Raw genomic sequence first — 22027 nt, forward strand, 5'->3', positions numbered from 1 at the left:
GGGGAGCTCAGCGCACGTCCCTGGCAGTCTCTGCATTCCTTACTGTGGTTACAGAGCTGTGCTCAAATGAGAAGCAGTACAGCTCCTGACCAAGATTTCCATCTCCGCACTTTAAAGCTAAGGAGAAAAGGCTTCCTATCCTGGGTTTTAAACCATAGCTATGAGATGAGAACTTTTGGTCGGCATGTCGTCAATACTTCTAATTCACTGCCCACGTGTTAGCAGAGAAGTTGTTTCTCTCGTCGTGATTAATATGTACTCTTCGAGACAACACACAGGCTTTCTGCTTTATTTTCATGGAAGAACTCTTCTCATTCCAGCTCTAGGTCTCTACCACATCTCCCTGAGTATGTACACGCTCATGATGGCAAGGGTTTAATCCTTGGGTATGGAGCCCTGAAATAAAAATCAGAACAGCATAAAACAATTTTTTTCTGATTATTTATGTGTTTAGAGTCTAAGAGATCATAAGGAAACAAAGGTGAGTTCTTGGTAATTTCTTAGGTTTGAGGCTACAATTGTTAAGCATTTATAATCTATGTTATATAGTAAACAAAGTAAGGTAAGTAAATCCAGAATTCTCTATAAGGATGCAACGACCAAGGAATGCCTGAAGATGTTTTGAGACATGGCCTAAAAGTCTTTCTGACACTGATACTGGCCTACGCTCATATCACCCAAGACATCATCTATCGCTGCCCACACTTCACCTTGGCAACCACATCTGGTCTCAGGGTCTTCTCAGTCTTAGTCTAGAGAGCCTCTTCTTGCACTTGGCCTACAATTTGGAATGGGCAGCTCTTCCCAAGGATGACTCTAGCATGACGATGCCCTCCCACTTCTCCAGAGTAGCCTCCTGGCCACACTGCTCTCTTACTGCTCTCTGCACATAACTCTGTTTGCTTCATAGAATTAACACTGGACAAGACAATTCCACATAAGTTTATTTTTAGTTTGGTCTTTATGGAGGAACAAGCACAAAATAATTGTTACATAGTCCCCATCACTGCCTTCATATTTGAACAACATGATTTTCCTTCCCTGCCTTTGGACAGTAACTCAAAAGCAGTCAAATCTGTTGAGTCTCTTAGCAAAATTCAGTACCATCCTCCCTCCCAGGATATTTCTTTCCCAAGTTCTCCTTCGCACCTCTTCCTGTTCCTTTAAAATATTAAAGACTGTTTTGACTGGATACTCACCTGATCTTTGACATTCCCTTGAAGCAGCCATGTTCTCCACTGCTAGTTCTTCAGAGGACTTCACGAATCTCCAGATGAAGATCTCCTTCTGGCTTATTTCCCATCTCCAATAGTATGCCCAGTGTACCTTACTCATTAAGTGGGGCACACCGGAAGTGAGCTCGTCTCCCTGTAGCCTAAAGTGTCTGTTAGCGTTGGGGAACACTCGCATCCTTGCCATACCAAGGTGAAAGGTGGGGTACTGCCTCTTTCTCTCCCCTCATTCTTTTCAGGCCCCTTCTTCCTCTGTTGCCATGGCAGAGGCAGCCCCACAAGTACAAGCATGAGCAGATGGTAACCTAGGAGACAGACTGTCCTACCTCCTGCAGGGGGCCCGGATCTCTGGGTGACTGTCCTATAGTTGCCTTTATTTGATTTTGGACACTAACAAATGCTCAGGTGACTCTGAGGAGACATTTCTCCAACTCGCACCAAAAAGAGAATTGGGTACGGGTTCCTCAGGCCATGCAGCGCCATCGGCCATGCAGCGCCATCTTTTCCTCTCTCTTCATTTTCTCTGAAGGGGAGGAAGCCCAGTGAGCTAGCCTGAAGTCGAAGATCACCTGCAAGGCAGCCACAAGGGTGTAGCCGGCCTCTGTTCCTAGAATAAAGGAGCCGAATGAAGGCTGTAGGCTAAGGATTTCATTACTTCTCAATCTCCAAAGTTTCTTATCTCCAAAGCTTTCTCTCTTTTTTCTTTTTCTTTTTTTTTTTGTTTGTAAACATCCATTTTAATTGCTTGTCCATCATCATTGAAATTAGAAATTCATTGTTTGTCTCTCTCATACTTCTCAAATTACATTTTTGTTTTTGATGTTTTAACCTATACTGTGATGCCTAATTAATCTGACTTTTATTTTTTTCCTTTTCTTCTATTGGATATTTTCTTTATTTACATTTCACATGTCCCATTTCCAGGTTTCTGCTCCAGAAATCTGTTATCCCATCCCCACTCCCCCTACTTCTATGAGGATGCTCTCCCACTCACCCACCCACTCCCTCCTGCCTCCTGGCCCTGGCATTCCCCTACATTGGGGTCCACTCTTCACAGGACCTAGGGCTTCCCCTCCCATTGATGCCAGATAAGGCATCCACTGCTACATATGCTCCTGGAGCCATGGGTCCCTCCTTTGTACTCTTTGGTTGGTGGTTTAGTCCCTGGGAGGTCTGGGGGGGGGGGGTCTGGTTGGTTAATATTGTTGTTGTTCTTATGGGGTTGCAAACCCCTTCAGCTCCTTTAGTCCTTTCTCTACCTCTTCCATTGGGAACCCTGTGCTCAGTTCAATGGTTAGCTGTGAGCATCTGCCTCTGTATTTGTCAAGCTCTAGAAGAGCCTCTCAGGAGACAGCTAGATCAGGCTCTTGTCAGCAAGTACTTCTTGGCATCAGCAACAGTGACTAGGTTTGGCCTTTCCTTCATTCTGTCTTCACACTTGGTTTCCATGTTTCCTCCTGTGAGTATTTTGTTCCCCTTTCTAAGAAAGACTGAAGCATCCGCACTCTTGAGCTTCATGTGGTCTGTGAATTGTATCTTGGATATTCTGAGCTTTTGGGCTACTATCTACTTATCAGTGAGTGCATACCATGTGTGTTCTTTTGTGACTGGGTTACCTCACTTAGGATGATATTTTCTAGTTCCATCCATTTGCTTATGAATTTCATCAAGTCATTGTTTTTGATAGCTGAGAAGTATTCCATTGTGTGATGTACCACATTTTCTGTATCCATTTCTCTGTTGAGAGACATTTGAGTTCTTTCCAGCTTCTGACTATTATGAATAAGGCTGCTATGAACATAGTGGAGCATGTGTCATTGTTAAATGTTGGAGCACCTTTTGGGTGTGGTATAGCTGGGTCCTCAGGTAGTACTATGTCCAATTTTCTGAGGAACTACAAGACTGATTTCCAGAGTGTTTTTATCAGCTTGCAATCCCACCAATAATGGAGGAGTGTTCCTCTTTCTCCGCATCCTCGCCAGCATCTGCTGTCACCTGAGTTTTTGATCTTAGCCATTCTCACTGGTGTGAGGTGGACTCTCAGGCTTGTTTTGATTTGCAGTTCCCTAATGACTAAGGACGTTGAACATTTTTTTTAGGTGCTTCATGGCCATTCGATATTCCTCAGTTGAGAATTCTTTGTTTAGCTCTGTACCCCATTTTTAATAGGGTTGTTTGATCCCCTGGAGTCTAACTTCTTGAGTTCTTTGTATATTTTGGATATTAGCCCTCTATCTAATGTAGGATTGGTAAAGATCTTTTCCCAATGTCCTTTGCCTTACAGAAGCTTTGCATTTTTTATGAGGTCCCATTTGTCTATTGTTGATCTTGGAGCATAAGTCGTTGGTGTTCTGTTCAGAAAACTTTCCCCTGTGCCCATGTGTTTGAGACTTTTCCTCACTTTCTCTATTTGTTTCAGTGTATCTGGTTTCATGTGGAGGTTCTCGATCCATTTGTACTTGAGCTTCTCCAAAACTCTCAAAACTAGTTTAATTCCTAAATTTTCTTCAAATAATTTTCTAAACTTGGAATATTCACATGTCAAATTTATAGCAGTGCTGAACAGTGTCCACATTAAGATCCCCCTTCGTTCCTTCTAAATCTTTTAATGGGAGAAGCAGCTTCGAGTCACAGTGCAGGAGGTATATTCTCAGTCAGTTCTGAAGGGGAAACCAGGAGATCTGTCCAGGGGCATAGCAGTTGAGATGATACTATTGGCTGTGGTGTGGACAGCAGAAGAAGGGAGCCATACTGACAGAGTGGATGGCAGCACCCAGCCAAGAGAAATGCAGTGCTTGGCATGTTTCACACCTCTCCCCATATTGTCCCCAACATCATCTAAGTCCAGACCACATGAAGCAACCTACCAAGACTTTGGCTAACTTTGGCCAAGAATGATCTTTAAAACATATTTTATGATTGCTACATCCACAAAATTACCAATCTGTGTAGTTTCTAATCCAAAGTAGCTCTCCAATCTGGTTTACTACTTCCTATCTCAAAGCAACACCAGCTCAATATAGGAAAACAAATGTGACTCAGTAAACATTACTACAAATAACTGTCCTTGCAAAATTTCACACAACAGTAAACCGTGGTTAACTGGTTGCACAATGACGTCTATGGATAAGCAAATCCTGTATGATGCTGAGCCTGCTGGCAGTTTGTTTGTTTGCTTTTAACTTTCCACCTGCCCATTTTAGGGATTGGTTTTATTTTTATTTACACATTTATTTAGACATTCCTGATTTATAATCTTTTAGAAAAATTCTCCATTGGACGTGTAACATTTCACCTTTTCCTTCGAGTTAAGTGAGATCTTTATGTTTTTCCTTTTGTTTGATTATGAAGTTATTCATCTTTCTTGTTTTGATGTGGTGATGGAACTCGGGGCTGTATGTGTAGCAACCACATGCTCTACAACTGAGCTATAAACCCAGTAGTCATTTGACTTTTCCAGAATCCTTCTTGGGAATGCTCGACGGTGACATACTATCTTGTCCTCTTGGCTGTTGCGTTCCTCAGTTAAAGCGATATTTAAAGTGCCAGAATCATTTCTCCCCCAGTACTGTGTGAGAACTCTCATCTTCTCTAGTTCTTACCTGAGAGTCTTCAAATGTGCCTGTGTTGTCTGGATTCAGTGAGAAGAGGGTAGGAATGTCAGAGCTCCAGGGCAGTCTTAACTTTAGAGTCATGTAAGTTTGGGTCTGATGTGAACAACCAACTCCTTGATGACAACTAACTCCTCCTCGGTGATAGAGTATTTGAGAATCTAGTGTTATGGTGTTGGTGTAATGTTGGGTATTGTCTCCCTGGAGATACTAGGTATCAGTTTCTATTGGATGAGAGATGATGAAAAATCTGGTTTTTCAGCCCTTTTCTAATTTACTTGTCCTTCTGATTGTGAGCTCAACTCACGCCAAGAAAATATTTTGTGTTCCCTTAGAGTACCACATCTCTTTGCCATCTGCCATGGGGGTTTTCACAGGCCTGCCATTGTTAACTTGGATGAGTCTGTGGCATGACAGCAGGTTCTCAGTAGGTGTGATTGTCTTTAGTTGTGGAATATCTTTTATTTTAATCAAATAAATTCAATATTTTTCTATCTTTGACATATGGAGATGAACAGTCCCTTATAAAGAGTTGTAATCTCACTGGTTCAGTAAGAAGAGTGTATTTGTAAATGGGTTCACGAGTTTCTTAGGAAGTTGATAAAGTGGGCACCTAAAACTGGAGAATCTGTAGGGATGAATGAAGAAATGGCTCAGTGGTTAAGAGCACTGACTGCTCTTCCACAGGACTCAGGATCAACTCTTAGCAGCCACACAACCAGCTCAGGATAACTCCAAGATCTGACACTCTCACACAGACATACATCCAGGCAAACTCCAATGCACATTAAATAAAAAAATAAATAAATCAAAATTACTGAGATGTTAAAAAAAAAAAGAATCCTCGGGAAGACTTCAAGATCCGAAGTGGGTATGTAGAGAAACACGATTTCACACGGTAATGCTGACTCTCCTATAGACTGGGCCTGTTTGATAACTCGAGTTGAGAGCAGCTGTATATCTTCTCTGCTTTAAGATGTGGTTAAATCCTCTTCCTGTTTCTGCAGAACACTGTCACACACACACTTCTCCACATAGCAAATGGTTGACTCACAGGTCCCTTTGGTGAAACAACACTAAATGTGTTAGATAGAGGACCATCAAGAGAACTTCATCTTGGGGGGTCCTCTAAATGGGAAGCCAAGAGGAATGTGAGGTCTGGGATAAGCAATTACAGTATGGACATCAAGAGAGGACGCTAATGAAGCTAGAGGATGGGCTAGGCCACCATCACGGAGGACTGAGAGACACAGAGAAAGCCAGCTTCTTTTCTGTAAGTTCTTTTAAAGAATCTCATACAATGTGTTTGGTCATAGTTACCTTCCCTTCCACAACTATTTCCAGATTCCGCCCCCTCCTTTCTCACTCAATCTCAGGTTACCCCTCCCATGCCTCTTTTGTCCTTTTTCTCATCAAGTGGTGCTGTCAAAATATCCTTGGATATGTAGCCTTCATCTGTGCGATGGACCTATAAGGAACTAAACTTTAAGAGAAAACTGCCCATTCCTCTTTCAGATGCTAAGGACAGCCAATAACAGCCCCTCTCCTAGGTGTGGAACTTCCTAGCACACACCCTCTCCACACTGGGATTCAGTCTAGTTTTGGACAGGTTTTATACAAGCTGTGTGCTCATATGTACCATCGATTGAGTCTTTCTTGGTTTTCTGTCTGTATTAAAGTTGAACCAGTTTAATAGCTACAGTCTTCTGTAAATTTTGATAATTTGCAAATTAAATAATAACTTCTTGGCTAAGTTAGCAGTCTGTTGTTTTTACAGGAATCCCTTTGGCCAGATGTTCTAACTAGATCTGGAATTACTATTTAAAATTTTTCTGGTGGACGCCGTGATGTTACTTACTGGTGTACAGCTTCATATTCTTAGACAAGACTTAAAATAAATAATCCAATCAAATTGATAGAGAAAAAAATGAGGCAAAAACTGACCTGAAGCATATAAACTATAGCCTCACCTTAAGCTACAGGAACACAAATGGTACTGTACTGACATGTGACTTTCCATGGTGAGGTTTCCCAACATAAGCAACATCTGTATTTAGCTCTAAAAGCTCAGATTATTCTGTTGTCATTTGTCTTTAGGAAAAAGGCGTATACGCTTACTAATGTATAAAGGGGAATCACAGGATGGGGGGAATATTATAGGGAGATGGTTACCTACCTACTCACCATTATGTAGACATATTTATAGCCATTTTCTATAGGACAGAGGGAGGTGGGTAGTTCTGAGGAAGTTTAATGATGCATAGAGGAACACATGGTCCAGGAAATGACCTTTGAACAACAACCTAATGATTCAATGAAGAACCTGAACACTGGGTAATTTTTAGGCAAAAAAAAATTTTTTTAATTTGCTCAACAGCAAATTTCAAAATTTATTTTGTCTTTTGTTGGTAATTGAACATATTAATTATTGTATTTTCTTTGCAAACATTTGAAAAATGGATGTTTCTGACTCAAAGGAATTGTGTGTTTCTTTATGGGTTTCACTGAATTTGCAGACTGTATGGAAAAGATATTTCTTGAACTCAAGGTTTTTTTCTCTGCAACAGAAACTGATTTGGCCTAAAGCTATCATCTGCATTCATGACCAAAGGCTGTATTAATGCCATGGTAGCAAAGTACAAACAAGGGGCTGAAAGGATGGCATCGCTCTGAAAAGCAGACTGCTCTTGCAGAGGGCCTACCTGGTTTTGGTTCCCAGTATCCATGCCTGGTGGTTCAAACCATTGTAATTCCTGTTCCAGGGGGCCCAATATTCTTTTCTGATCTCCAAGGGCATGTGAAATCATGTGCATATACTACACATATACATGCACGCACGTATGCATGCACGCACACACAAATAAATCTTAGAAAAAGGAAAGTACATCTATTGGTACAAAGCACAAAGTGTGTTTTTAAATTCCATGGAATGAAGATACCCAGGCATGGTGGTGCTCAAAGTAACTCCAGCTCTGGGATGATGAAATAGGCAGAGTCCAAGTTTGAGGCCTGGAACACACAGGAAGACACTGTCACAAAGGTAGGGGGTTATATTGAAGTAAAAGCTCTGGGTTTTCTAACATGTATTTTAGAAAGACTGTGTAATGCAAGGCCTAATAGACATAGAAGTTTATAGATGTGCAAAAGAAGAATACTTTCTTCTACTGCAGATAATGAGTTGGAAAAGAAACGAAGAAATACATTCAAAGTTTGGCAATTTTTTTTTTTTTTGCTTATTCATGAGTTAATCTAAGAGTGAAGTCTGAGAATACATGGACCCATTACTCTACTACTACTACTACTGTAGAAACCTGAAACTAGAAAGTGATTTTCTACATATCAAATCTTGAACTGTTGGGGAAGGGGAGTCAATGCTATTCTTTTGTATTTTACATCTTCGTTCTACATGACAAAATTCCATATCCCTTTCAACAGGCTTCTGTCTGGTGCTGACTTTGTCAAGCTTCCATCAAGTTGTTAAAGAAAAAAAAAGTAACCCTCCCATCCCTGAAAGACCCGTGACTTCTTTTTTCTGTACTTTTTTCCCCTTAAAATATTAATGGTCATTCTGATAACACGTTTGTTTCTTATGCGTACTTGGTTAGAAGTGAGCTAAGGTACTCTGGTGAGTCTTTTGATTTTGCTTTTCTACAATAATATTCTAAGTTAAGAAAATTAATTTTGAGTATTTTAAGATTTTTTTAATAGGGTAACTGAAGAATCTGGAAAGCTTGGGTTTTTACCTGAAAGAAGAAGTGAGGCCCAGAAATTTGTACTAGATATTAAAAAAAAATTTCCACGTGGCGGTGTGCATTGACCAAGAGTAGTCAAATTATAGGACATTTTTCATTCATAAAATAGTCTTCGCCTGCATATGTCAGAGCCTACCATTATTGATGGCATTAAAAGCCATCTGAGGATCTTTGGCGGACTTCAACATCCATAGTGCATTCTTATTCCCAGAGAAATGCAATCAAACTCATGTGCTTCTCTCTCAAAGAGAATATTTACTGTGTCCAGTTGTGATGGTGGAGATATTTATACAGAAATAGATGAGTAAATCTGTTGCATAATTATAGATGTTTAGATATCGATATAGATAATGGCAGGATGGCTCAACAGGTAAATCCACTAACTGCAAAGCATCCAATGCCCTTGACTCATACAACATGAAAAGAGGACTGACTTCTCCAAGTTGTTCTGTGATGTTCCCATGTGCATTGTGGCATGTATGCATGCATATAGACAGACAGACAGACAGACAGACAGACACACACACACACACACACACAAACACACGATAAAAAGGTAATAAAAACTTCCAAAATTATATAATTCACACCAAAAAGAAAAAAAGAAATTTAGAAGATAGTACCTGGAGTCACATTTGAGATTAAATGACATTTAACCAGAGTATCATTTAGGACAGTACCTACCAATGTCACCTGAGAATTTCATAGGTAAAATCTCACAGTGAGAATCAACATCATTTGGTGGTCAGCTGAGTACTTTCACTTGTTTGAATACTTCAAGGGAAAGAGGAATTTTCCAGAATCCAAAAGTAATGAAGGCAAAATCTTGGTGGGTAGATTTGTGGGCTTGCTTTCCTGGGCTTTGGATAGATGGAAAAACAATAGAGACATTTAAATCACCAATCCAATATTCTCTAATGAAATTACCTGGCAGAATTTAATTGTTTGGCCTCTGTAGTGAATCAATACTGACTTAAGGAAGCACATCTCATTAGTTAGAACCTCTTGTTGAACTATGTAAACAACCGGCCAAAATATATTGAGACTGAATCTCAGTCTGCCCACGCACAGAACAGTTCCTTATGGAGTGGGGCACAGTCTAATGCTAGAAACTTTGTCTGGTATGCAGAAGGCCCAGATTCAAACTCCAGCACTCAAGCACACACACATGCACTTGCACACAACATACTTTCAAGAGTTTAGATTGTTAAGCAAAAGTACTTAAAACTGAGAAATAAGATGCTTAGTGAATTATCAAAAGGTGAGAACATTAATATTGGATTGTTTTTTGTTTTTTGATTTTTTTTGAAAGGTTAAGTCAAGGACTATTTAATGATTTAAGTAAACATATGTGTGTTTGATTTGGCTATTTTTTAAATAATATCAGTCAATCTCTGAGTTGGCCTGCATAGACAGAGGGAAGATTTAAGAACAATTGCTTTCAAGTTGACTAATTGCAATGAATTTTGAAGGAAGGAGGAGGCTTCATTGGGCATCATTAACTTGTCAAGAACTATACATTACTCCCTGAGACATACAAACAGCCTTGAGTGGCGGGTGCCATTGTCTTCACTTTACAGGTGAGAGAGCTGGAGTCCAGGAGGTAAAGTGATTTGCCAGATCGTTTAGCTCATAAATGTGAGTGCCAGGTGTCAGGTACCAAATGTTCTTTCAAAAACCTACGCTCTGTTTTACTACATTCTTCTACCCCCGTAGTAAAAGTTTTTCCCTAAGGACCACAAAGTTATAACTGCCACTCCTGTAAGCTAAAAGTGTTATCTAAATGTCACAAGTCAGGAAGGCAGATCTGCACGGTGAGAAATGGAATCATGAATTCTGGATGCGTCGTAAAAAGCTTTGTGAGTCATCTTGGGCAACCCACTAAGTGTTGAGTAGACAATGATTCTTTATCAATGCACGAGTTGGAATTAGAAGTATGGGAGGCAAAGTATCCCTGAGGAAAAAGTGGCTAAAGGAAGGAAAAAAAAACATTTCAAGTGCTTTACAGACATTACCAAATACATTTCGCATGTCCCTGTGAGCTATATGGCCCCACTCAAAAAGCAATCCTAATTTGTTTACAGACATTTGCTGGTATTCTATTATACAGTGAAGAGCAGAAAGCACCTAACAGCATTAGACTTACCTGAGGCCTAGCGCAGTTTGGATATTTCAGCTGCAACAAGTATAACTCAATTAACCACCACTGCCTGTCCTTAACCTGCTCAACGAAAGTGCTACTGCCATTTGGCCAAGAGGCTGGGAAGGCAGGCAAATCATTTAAAATTTTCTTTTCCAGATTTCAGTTGCCATGCTCTGATCCAATCAATGGCTACAGTCTGCTACCTTAGAAACAATGTGAGATAGTCACATTCACCTTCTCCGAAGGACAGTGTGACTTTTAGAAGGAGTGAACTGTATATTTCCAGCTATTCGAACTTATTACTCCATAGAGCAAATGTTTCCTAGTCTATGAGGGACATTCGGGGCATAGTGACTGTCAGAGCACCATGTCTTCCTTTCCAGTTTGTAAACCAAACAAACAAAATGGACTCACTGGTGGGAGAAATTGCTGATTGTGCCTAAAAGAATGGCTGCAAGCTGGGAACAGAGTGGATATCCTTTGTGGACTTCTGTCCTGGGTGGGAAAAGGATGGTAACTTGAGACAGAATTTCACACATAAATCTTTATCATGTTCTGGGTGTTTTCACCTTTAACTTTCAATATGCCTATGTGTAAGCATCAATTTTTAAAAGCAATATTGTAAGGACTTTTCCCCAGTTCATCACATAATAGTCCTTCCTATAGCTGCATTCCCTGAAGACCACACACAGAAGTTGTCACGACTCTCATGATTCTCGATGTTCATCTCATGTTCATCTATCATTGAGTCTTTTACATGTTTCCCCTTAAAATGACATGAAAGGACTAATTTTTTGTGCTCTACCATATGAAATCAAGCAAAGGAAGTGGTAAAGGAGATGAACACAATAACTGGGTGATTGACAGGTGCACTGGATAGTTCTCACTCCAAAGAGAACTGATGGTGTCTCCATGCCTACAGTACAGCGGGCCAGGGAGGTGGGTGTTCTTATTGGCTTGGCCTTTCTGCAGAATGGTCACACAGACATGAATCACAGACATGAAGAATGTGCCATGAGGGATCTGGAGAGGGAAAGATCTATACTCCCTTAGGAGCACAGGACAGTTGAATGGAAGAAGCAAAATCTTCAAGAGAGAGAGAGAGAGATTTTAAATAAGTACAATTAATATATTGGTGGGAAGAAAAAGAAATAGTTCAAGCCAGGGTTGTTGAATTAGTTACTATTTTTACTCATCACTGTGACCATATTCTTAAGTATTTCTTTTGGCTCATGGTTCAGGGGAGGTAGTGCAATATGACAGGGCAGGCAGTGGCAGCAGGGCTGTGAGACTGCTGGACCACATCACTGAGGATCATGAAGTAATGGCTGAATCTAAAATGAAGATAACCTACAATCCTTCTACAGTGCTAGGTGGAACAGCTAAGCCTCTGTCTACAAGACTTACAACTTGCTAAAGCAGCACTTTCAGTTTTGACCGAGTGCTCAAGTACATGAGCCTAGGCAGGGCATTTCACATTTAAATTTAAGAGGAACAGAAAAAGAAATGCCACAGACAGGTCCTGTTGCTAGTTCCAGTTTAGCATAACTAGAAAACTACCAGCTAGAGTTTGATCACAGACTATCGTAAACATGTTAGAAGGTTGGAAATCATGTTGTTCCCTGAAGAGCCACCCAGGTTTTAAAGCAGGGAAGTGACAATATCAGCCATGGCAAATGGTTTTTGTAGCAATTAAAGAAAGAGAAGAGAAGGAGAAGAAAGTCACTAGGAAGGAGAAGAGAGAGAGGAAGTGGAAATGTGGGCCAATAAAGGCTGGAACTTAATCTGAGGGTGGGTTCTGAAGAGAAGAACGAGCTTTGGGGAAGGCAGAGAGAACACACATGGTGATTCATAATTAAGTCCATTTTCCCAGACAGTGTACGCATGTCAGTTAAAGAGTTGAGCTTGCATCAACTTGTACACATATACCTATAAATTATGTATGGTCCAACCAATGTTCTCACATGAATATACGATTTGAAGCATTCTTGCATGCTCAAAGAGTAGGAAATCTGTGCATGTTTTAGACACTCAGCTTCTAAATGTCTTGATTTTTATGACCTCATATCAGTAGAGGAATATCATATAAAGCACTTCACATTTACTTAGGATCCATCCTTAGCAATGAGTAGATATAAATTCTTATTTCAAATAGTTTTGATAATTTCATTATTTCTGATTTCTTAAGTAATCATTATATATAAATACATGTATGATATAAAACATATGTTACATTATATATACAGATATTCCTTTTTAAAACATTCATTCGTATGTGTCTGCGTGTTCTTACATGTTCACAGAGGCCAGGGGAGAGTGTTGGACTCTCTGGAGCTGGAGTAAAGAAGGTTGTGACATAGCTACTGGAAACTAGCTTGTAGTTTTCTTGAAGAGGAGCAAGCACTCCTAACTGCCGAACCATCTCTCCAGCACCTTGGCTGACATTTTAAGAAATGTTTACTTAAACAGTAGGCACAGTTCCATTTTCCTCATTTCTCTATTTAAACATGTGAAACCAGGTGTGGTGGTTCATGCTCATAACCCTTGCCTCTGGGAAGCTGAGGGGGTAGCATAACAAGTCAATGCAGCTGGTACTGTGTGCTGAGATCCTGTCTACTCTTCACCCGCAAAAGCAATAAGCAGTCCACACAAGAGAACAGCCATGGTGTGCTCCTCTCAGGAGTCTGATTGTTAAAGAGAAAAGCCCATGTGATAGAGTAAGGAGTAAGGGAGAGGGAGGGGGGGAGAGGGAGGAAGAGAGAGAAAGAGAGAGAGAGAGAGAGAGAGAAACTTGTTTTAAAGTAATTTATAGGAGAAAGAAACATCAGATGCCCTTCCCCCATAATCTCTCTTCTTCTCCCCCCTCCTTAATGTTATTAGAAAAGAAGTAACTAGCTATTAATTAAACATTCTAGATATGTTAGAGTTAAACAAATAAGCAGGAGACTATTAATCTCATGATTTTAGCATTCAGCAAGAAAAGCACATTTCACCCAAGCAACATCTAGGAGATGGGGAGGGGCAACAGATTCATGAACTATTTAGAAGAGACTAAAGACAGGGTCGACATTGGCTTGGTTGATCCCGTATATGAGGTTTGTAGGTTAAACGTAGATAGTAGAAGACCAGGGATGATTCGACATCAGAAATGCCAACAATTAGCTAATGAAAAGCTATCCTAAGCAGAGGACAGCTCTATAGGGACAAGATAAACACAGGAATATGACCCAACACAGTCTTGTGTGTATATCTGTGAATAGAGGGTAACTGATCCCTTAAAGAGGATGGGGAACCCAACTGACGGTGAGGATGGGTCCACAGTCATCACCAGAAGCAGCCTGACAACTGGCACCTGGCCAGTGCTCTGAAGAAGGGGCAAAAAAGTAGGTCTAGGGAAGGAAGAAAACTTGATGGATAAATACCAAATATGATACTCAATAGCATTTGAAGCTAGAAAGGGAGGGAGGGAGGGAGGGAGGGAGGAAGGAAGGAAGTAAGGAAAGTGTCCTTTGGATTTAACAAGAAATCCTTCCTCATAGCACTGGCAAAGAACCATTTAGTTCTTCAGAACAGGATGGAAACCAAGCAACTGAAAATTTCAACTACTCTTTCTAAAAGAACATAGAACCCAGTGGTGGTTTTAATTTAAAAGGGACATTTATCAGTGGAAAGGCCAGCAGCTAGGAGAGAGGGACCATTTATAGATGACACAAGAAAGGGCCATCTTATGTGGCAATATCTACCAGGAAACATAGGAATAGCTAGAGGGGTAGCTTTAAAATGGAGGAAGGGACAAATTCGGTTCCCAGATTTTCCCAGTATCTCCAAAAGCCTTCTAGAAATCACAAGTATGACGCCAGGCTTCTTTATTTTTGCCAAGCGTTATGTCAACCCTGTAGGTTAATACTGGTTATTGAAGGTGGATCAGAAATTCTAATTTGCTGCTGATGACATCATAGAATGTGCCTAGGGTATGATTGGCAAGCCACATATTGTGAGCTCAGTTATCTGGTTGTTGCTGTATCTGATTCAATTCTGCCAGCATGTGATCAGCCTCAGATCAGAAAGAGCCAAAATTAAGCGACCATTTGCAGGGAACAGTGCCTAAGTGTTTGTACACTTATTTAACGTTATTGCTTATTAGCATTATATCTATGACAGTGATGTATGTGATTTCATTTAAGCGACAAGGATCTTTCATGATATGACGCTCGTGCCTGGAAATATAATTTTAAAAAATCCTTTAGTAGAGAGGACGGGGATGATTCGACAGGATCTCTAAGTCCCTTCTCGCTAACATTCTAGAATGTTGAGAAGGGCCTAGAAGCACAAGAGTGGAAGTTGTAAAGAACGCTTGCAAACACCTCCAGCTCAACCATGACTCTTCTAACCACAATGTCAATAGCCATTCTGGTCCGCAAGGCGTCTCAAGATCAAAGGGGATAACAGTCCTTTACAAAGGACACACAGAGTACTGGTTCTATTGATAATCACAAAACATTAACTAAGTTTTAAGAGCCAGGACAGCCCATAGGCAACCAGTTTGCTACCCTGGCCAGTCTTAGTGTCAACAGAGCCTTTATGTAAACATAAAGAAGTGGGGCTCTTATACTGACATTCACACTAAGGCCTCTGTCAGGTACTTTATACGCTGTACTGAATGTATCTACACCCACTGCAACTGGACAAACAGGACATTAGACAGTTGAATAGTAAAGGGTGGACGTGGGCCCTATTCTTGGGTTGAGTGTTGGGATTTACAGCCACCCAAACGCCTGTCCAGCATCTCAGGTGCAGAGGAAGTTGCCAGATAAGTCGTGGGTGGCCTCTCTTTTAAGAAAGTTCAGAAAGGGTGTGATAGGGAAGCAGGGAGTGTACTTTCTTCCGGAACAGTACTTCTATTGCCCCAACCTGCGCTCAGGTAGCAGCCAGTCCACCTGGACATAGCCCCAGAGCTGGCATCTGGGCTGGACTGCAGGCCGTGGCCCTCTGCCCACAGCCCCAATGCCTGTGCAGCCGTCGCCGTCCGCCGCCGCCTGTGACCCGGTGACCCCGGAGGCCCGTCTGGGCCCAGTGACCCCGGAGCCCCGGGCATCCGGACCCCCGTCACAGGCGCAGCCGCTATTAAGGCAGGAGGCTACCAGGGAGGAGGAAGGGGAGGAGACAGGCGGCCAGGGCGCCTGGGGCACCGGCACGGCGGAGCAACGGCGGCGGGGTTTGGGGGAGGCCGACGTGGGCACGGGGAAGGCCGGCGGCACCGAGGCCGCAGGCTCTGGCTCCTCGGCCGACGGTGCGGGCGACGGGCAAGGGAGCTGGCGGCTGCTCCTCGGCTGGCTACTGCGCCGGCCGCCCCAGTGCTGCCCCTGCGCGGCGCCCCTTCCCCGCTCCGCCGCGCACTGTTGTCATGGAGGAACCAAGATGGCGGCTCTGGCCTACAACCTGGGCAAGCGGGAGATCAACCACTACTTCAGCGTGAGGAGCGCCAAGGTGCTGGCGCTGGTGGCCGTGCTGCTGCTCGCCGCGTGCCACCTCGCGTCCCGCCACTACCGAGGTGAGCGGGCCCTCCCCCTGCCCGGGCCGGCCGGGGGAGGCGGCGCCGCGGCCCCGAGCGCGGGAGGCCGCCCCCCGCCGCAGCACGCCCACGCGCCCGTGGCCTCCCGCGGCCCCGCGGCGCCCCACGTGCCGCGACCGACCCCAGCGGGCTGGGCCGTGCGGCCCTCAGCCCCCAGCCTCCCGCCCTCGGGTCCACCTCCTGCTGAAGCAGGGCTCTGGAGCCGTGCCCGGCCCTCGCTCCCGTGCAGGAGGTCGGACCAGAGGCTCTCCGGGGGGCTGCCCGCGGCACCGCCTCCGGGACGCTGGGGTCGCACATTGCGCGCCCAAGGGGTCAGCCTCTTGCCCTGCCACTTAAGGGCCCAACGGTTGGACAGCGGCTTGGGCGCCCTGTTAGCCTTTGCCAGAAGGGCCAGTCTGGCTTAAGATGCCCATTGCCCACCTCCCTCCCTTGGAGGAGGTGCCACCAGCCCTTCAAACACTTTTCAAGAGTTTGGGTTGCACACTTTTGAAAATAAAGGCACTGAGGCAAGGGTTTTGGTTTTGTTTGCTTCTTAAGTTAAGGAGTTGGGCGGGCGAAGCATGTAATAAGCCTTTTGAAAGCTGGCCTTCAATATGGGTTTAGATACTGGTGGGATGCTGGAAAGGAACCATAACCTCGCCTCAGAAGGAATTATCCAGTTATCTAGGCATATTCGCTTGTCTTTTTGATTGATCCCCTTTTTGATTTTACGAAAAAATGCCACGAGGACAGTCAGCCACTGACAGTAGGAAGAAAATTATAATGGTAGGATCATTTGACTTTGACCTTTGGTACCATCAAAGTCATTATATGGACAGCTCTTGGTGACTGTGAGATAGTCAAATGTGATAGCCTCGTACACATTAGCACTGGGCACATTTATACTGGACAACCCAGTCACCAGAGTACTAGAATTTGAGCTGTCTTCCCATTTCACGTGGTCTCTCAAAGTGGAGGCCATTTTGGTCAAACTCGATGCTTTCTGCCTACTCTGGAGTTTTCCAGACATTACACTTTAGTATCATAACTGTATCTTACAAATATATTATCTTACAAATTACTAAATTGAACTAAAAAGATAGAGTCCTTATATCGTTGTGGCAATTCTCCAGTCCTCTATAGATTCATAGCAGATGACCTATCAGAGCGTTAACTTCTACAGCTGCCAGCAAGAAAGCCTACATTTTCATATTTACAATACAATTAGCAGTACTGATGCAACGACTTTTGATAACTAGGAAAACATGTTTCTTTTAATGTGATTAATCTTTTTATGCTAGTTTGATATGAGATGACTGTCATCTAACTCAACTTGAGGTTTGTGATGTCAGTGGAGCTAAAGTTTATAACTGCAACGTTGTTGTCCCAAATGTAAACATCTGCCCTGCCTACTTGTCTTTTTATTGTGCTTGCTGTCTTTTGCTAAGTTTGGAATACTAATTTTTAAATTTATATTGTGCATCTTGCCAAGGTCTGTCATCATCCGGGGAAAATAGAATGTCAGATGGGGCCTTATGAGTCAGTGTAGCAGTCTCGGGTTGTAAAGTCTCCTCCAGAAGGGAGTCATGAGTTTCCAGAGGTACTTCAGTGCCTTGAGTATGAAGCAGTGCACCTGCCGTGGGGACTTGCCCAGATTGAATATCAAGAACGTGCACCAGAGGCTGTGCAGGGAAAACTAGACATCTTACCAGGAACATTTCAGCCGTGGCAGTGTCAACCATGTCAGGTGCAGTGCCTTTCACAGATAGACATACACTTGAATCACGTAGAAGTAGTTGGAACAAGAATGGACTTGCAGTCTTAGAGGAACTAGACATTAGGATCTTGGGTATGTGAGTATGAATACACATCAAGCGTGCGCGCGCGCGCGCGCGCGCACACACACACACACACACACACACACACACACACACACACACACACACCTCTTGCTTTGAAAATTACTCAACCTTAAAGAACTACACATTTTAGAAAGTAAAACTTCCCGGTACTGTGCATGACATGGAGCACTTCCGGTCTGCAGGCTGTGTTTAAAGGCTTTTCATTCCATCTTTAGAGCCTCTGTGAGGTACAGTATTTCATCTCCCCCCTTTTAACATTTCCGTAATCAAGAAGAGTCTTTAAAACTTTGATTGCATGTCAAAGTTTAATTGGTAACATTTTTTTCCTGCTATGAAAAAATAATGATGTGTCTTAGATTCAGTGAATTAGAGAATTATTTACATTTTAAAGATGAAGCCAGAAAGGTTAAGTAAATTGCCTAAGAATATACAGCTAGTCAGTGGCTGAGCTATGATTTAGCACCAGTCAGTGTGCCTGGTGCCATTATGTATAGACTGCCTTTCTTAGAGCTTCATGGAAGCTCTATGGAAGATGAACTTAATTACTAATGCTAGATAATTTAGAACTACTAATTTACTACCAGTAAAGCATTTGCCCATTTATTTTCAGACCAAGAGATAATTTTCTAGAGGTCGCATGTTTAGAACTTAAAAGCATGGTGTTCTTTTGGTACCCTCACATTCTTCCTAAGCATTGAGCTTACAGTGTAAAAACACTTCTGCTTTTTCTGCTTCTCTCCGCCTACAACATTCTCTCTTCCCTTGAAAGAAAAGGCTCCAGGGCTTTTTTAATACTTGACTCCACTGCTGTCTTCACAGTAGTGGGAGTGAGCAGTTCAGTGTCTGCCAAGGCAACTTGTCCATACGTATCATGTAGTGCTTGGAAGAATAAGTCTTGTTCTCTTACACACGCGCGCACACACGCGCGCACACACACACACACACACACACACACACACACACACACACACACACACGGATCTTAACCAATTTTAAATAGCCAGAGTCTAACACACAGTAGGAACTCTATAGATACCTATTGGGTGAGTGCCCCTGCAAAATTTATTTGGTTTGGTTGTGACTTGAAGTGAATTTTGTGTTCTATTCTCAATTTTAGGAAGAAGCGTTTTTTTTGAACTTTTAATATTTCATATAGTATGTTAGAATGAGCTTTAAAGCGCCTTCTTAAGAATCTCCACCTTCTCCAAGATTATGGAGAAAAGCATGACTTCTGGCTAGAGGCTAGTGTCTGAACCCTTAAGCAGATGTTTACAGCGGCAAAGCTACTTCCTTCAAACTTCTTACGTTTCTTGAGATCAGTTTCCTTTCCATCACTAAGCAAATGCCAGTGCTCCTGCCTCTGCTCCCGGATGTTACCACTACTGTGCTCAGCTTTCTTTTTTGTTTGTTTCTTTCTTAAACTTTTTAAACTTTTCTATTTTTTATGTGCAGCGGTGTTGTGCTTACACATATGTCTGTGCGAAGCTGTTAGAGCCCCAGGATATGCTGAGCTTTGGAGAGGAACATTTAAGTGATGTTTCCAGCACAGAGTGAGCCTGCTGAATCTTAGACATAGTCCTCTCTGGAGCATATTATGTGTACACTGTATAATGTGGTATTTTCGTGGTTAGTAGTAGGCAATACAGTTTTAGTAGGGTGACTCAGTCTAGAGGCAGTAAGTGTCCTAGTGATATTTTGTTCAAAGGAAAACACAGTTTGTGATTTATGAAGGACATTGAAGGCTTGCTTTAGTTGTTGCTGCTGGCATGTTTTCAGTTTCCTGGTTTGCTTGTTTAGTTGCTTTATCCTTTCTCTTGTTGAAAAAAAAAGTTATGCGTTCAAATGAATATCTACAGCCACTGACTGGAAGTATTATTCTAGTAATAATAGAATAAGGAAGAAGTGATCCACCATCTAGATAACGTGAATGTTGGAGCCAGCCTTTTTAGAATTGCCTTTTAAAAGCTGTATTCCTAGTTTGATTTCTCTGTGTACTTCGTGGCCCAAGTTGGTTATATTAAAGTAACTATCTGATTTATATTAGACAATTGAAAATAGCAACCAGAGATTTCTTTGTTTTGTCTTGATACAGTTGGAAAGGATTTACGTATAGTATACAGAATTTTAAAATGTGGGACATTGTCTTAATAGTTAGATATACATTTAGTGGTTTGATCTGAAAGTATTTCCTTGCTAAGAAAAGAGAATGCACGTTAGATTATGTCATTTTAGAAAATTTTGTAAATCATGTTATTTTTTAATTAGATTCCACACATACTTATTCCTGTTATTTTTATCTTGCTAAACGTGAAAAGGCTACTCTTACATATTAAGCAAAGTCATCACCAACCAGCTTGCATAAGAAGGAAGTTTGTTCTCAGACTCAGCTCTGTGTTGGTAGAGCTTGCTGATCTCTTCAAGTCCTCTCTGCTGTCCGATTCTCCTCAGTGTGCTCAGGACAGGAGCCCAGCTGCCTTTTCAGTAGATGAGCTGAGGGCCTGGTGTGGGCAGTGGCACCAAGAATGAAGGACTCTGCATGTCACGGCGTCCAGCGAAAGAGAGGGCTGTTTAAGCTATGGGCATGGCGCTTCTGTCTCCGCATGGAGACACTAAGTGTTTTTGTTGAGACTTTCATTAAATAATAATAAAGGACAGGAACACACCGTAAGCTCAATACCTCGCTTTCGCAACTCATAGCTCATTCCTTTAAAACTAGTTGCTACTAACTTATAAGTTGATTTTATATGTATATCTAAAAAGGTAGAAATGCAATAAGAATCACATTTTCTTTCTCATTTTAAACTTACCCTAATTTAGAATAGGAATTTTGCTATGGGGCCACCATAAAGGAGTACTTGCAGGAGTGCTGTTCTCAGGAAAATAACTGCATTGAGTTTCTCCACAAGTATTCTTCTTTTATTCATCTTTGGTTACTTTTGTGCTTTTTTTTTTTTTTGAGCTAGAATTAGGTTTTAAAATTGGAAAAAATTAAGAACTATTTATATTTAGAGATAGCTTATTAAAATCTTTGAAATAAAAAACTCTTGCTTAGGGTACATTTATAACGCCAAAATTTAATCATGGTATCCTGCATTTGTTAGCCAGTTTCTCACCAGCAAGGTGGTGCAGTGTTGTGAATTTTCCCTTCATTTTGTTTGGGATACTGCGACAATAGCACTTCTGCGTTGGCCTGTCCTGCCTTGCACATGTGTTCTTCTCACGCGTGTTATGCCAGGGCAGATAAATAAATAACTAGATTGAGGAAGGAAGGTGTGATTGTGACACTGTGGTCCAGTGTGGACTGTTCCTGCACAGCTCAGGGAGCCCTGGCGTGGACCCAGTACCCTGGCAGATAGAAACAGCAGCCAGCTTGGTGGTCCTTGACTCGAAGCCCAGTGCCTCAGTACTAGTTGCTTGTCAGTTCTCCTGTGTACCTTTAGCCAGACCCCTTAGTGCAACCTGAAGTAACTATATTTATAAACCAAATTTAGCTTGCTCTTAACTATTAATAAGGAACTACTAGAGGTTAACTTGAAAATCTGCTTTCATACAATGTGCAGTTAATGCAAATATCTCCCTTTCATCCTTTTGATTTGGCTAAAGTAAAATAAAATGGCCAAAGGGTAAAGTGGCTCTCCTGATTTATACAGAGCTAGAGGGAGTTCCTAGCCAGGCAGCTCTCAACCTCAGTTTAAACCAGGTTTCTAGATGTGCCCATGCGTGCATGTGTAAGAACACACATATGGCTGTACAGAGGTCAGTCCCAAAGTCCTTCTTATCACCCTTACACATCTGTTTTCCTCGGGAACAGGATTGACAACATGCTATAAAAGCTTGCTTCAGACTGAGATGTCTGAACAAAGAAAGTGGAAATAG

The 22027-nt window shown here is 42.1% G+C and overlaps 1 protein-coding gene and 1 long non-coding RNA gene across 2 annotated transcripts in view; one reads left to right on the forward strand and one right to left on the reverse strand.

The window, feature by feature from the left end:
• Nucleotides 1-273: 273 nt before the first annotated feature.
• LOC102552043 (uncharacterized) lies at nt 274-2207 on the reverse strand. Its single transcript, XR_353108.5, has 2 exons — nt 1200-2207; nt 274-396 (listed from the first exon to the last, which is right to left on the reverse strand). It is a non-coding gene; the product is annotated as an uncharacterized LOC102552043 (long non-coding RNA).
• Nucleotides 2208-15898: 13691 nt separating this feature from the next.
• Nucleotides 15899-22027, forward strand: part of Casd1 (CAS1 domain containing 1) — a 92017-nt gene continuing 85888 nt past the window's right edge. The window contains exon 1 of the mRNA NM_001402046.1: nt 15899-16289. Coding sequence (NP_001388975.1) covers nt 16157-16289 — 133 coding nt within the window. The 5' untranslated portion in view covers nt 15899-16156. The remainder of the gene's footprint in view (nt 16290-22027) is intronic.

This window comes from Rattus norvegicus, chromosome 4 (assembly GCF_036323735.1).
Source record: "Rattus norvegicus strain BN/NHsdMcwi chromosome 4, GRCr8, whole genome shotgun sequence".
Taxonomy (NCBI): domain Eukaryota; kingdom Metazoa; phylum Chordata; class Mammalia; order Rodentia; family Muridae; genus Rattus; species Rattus norvegicus.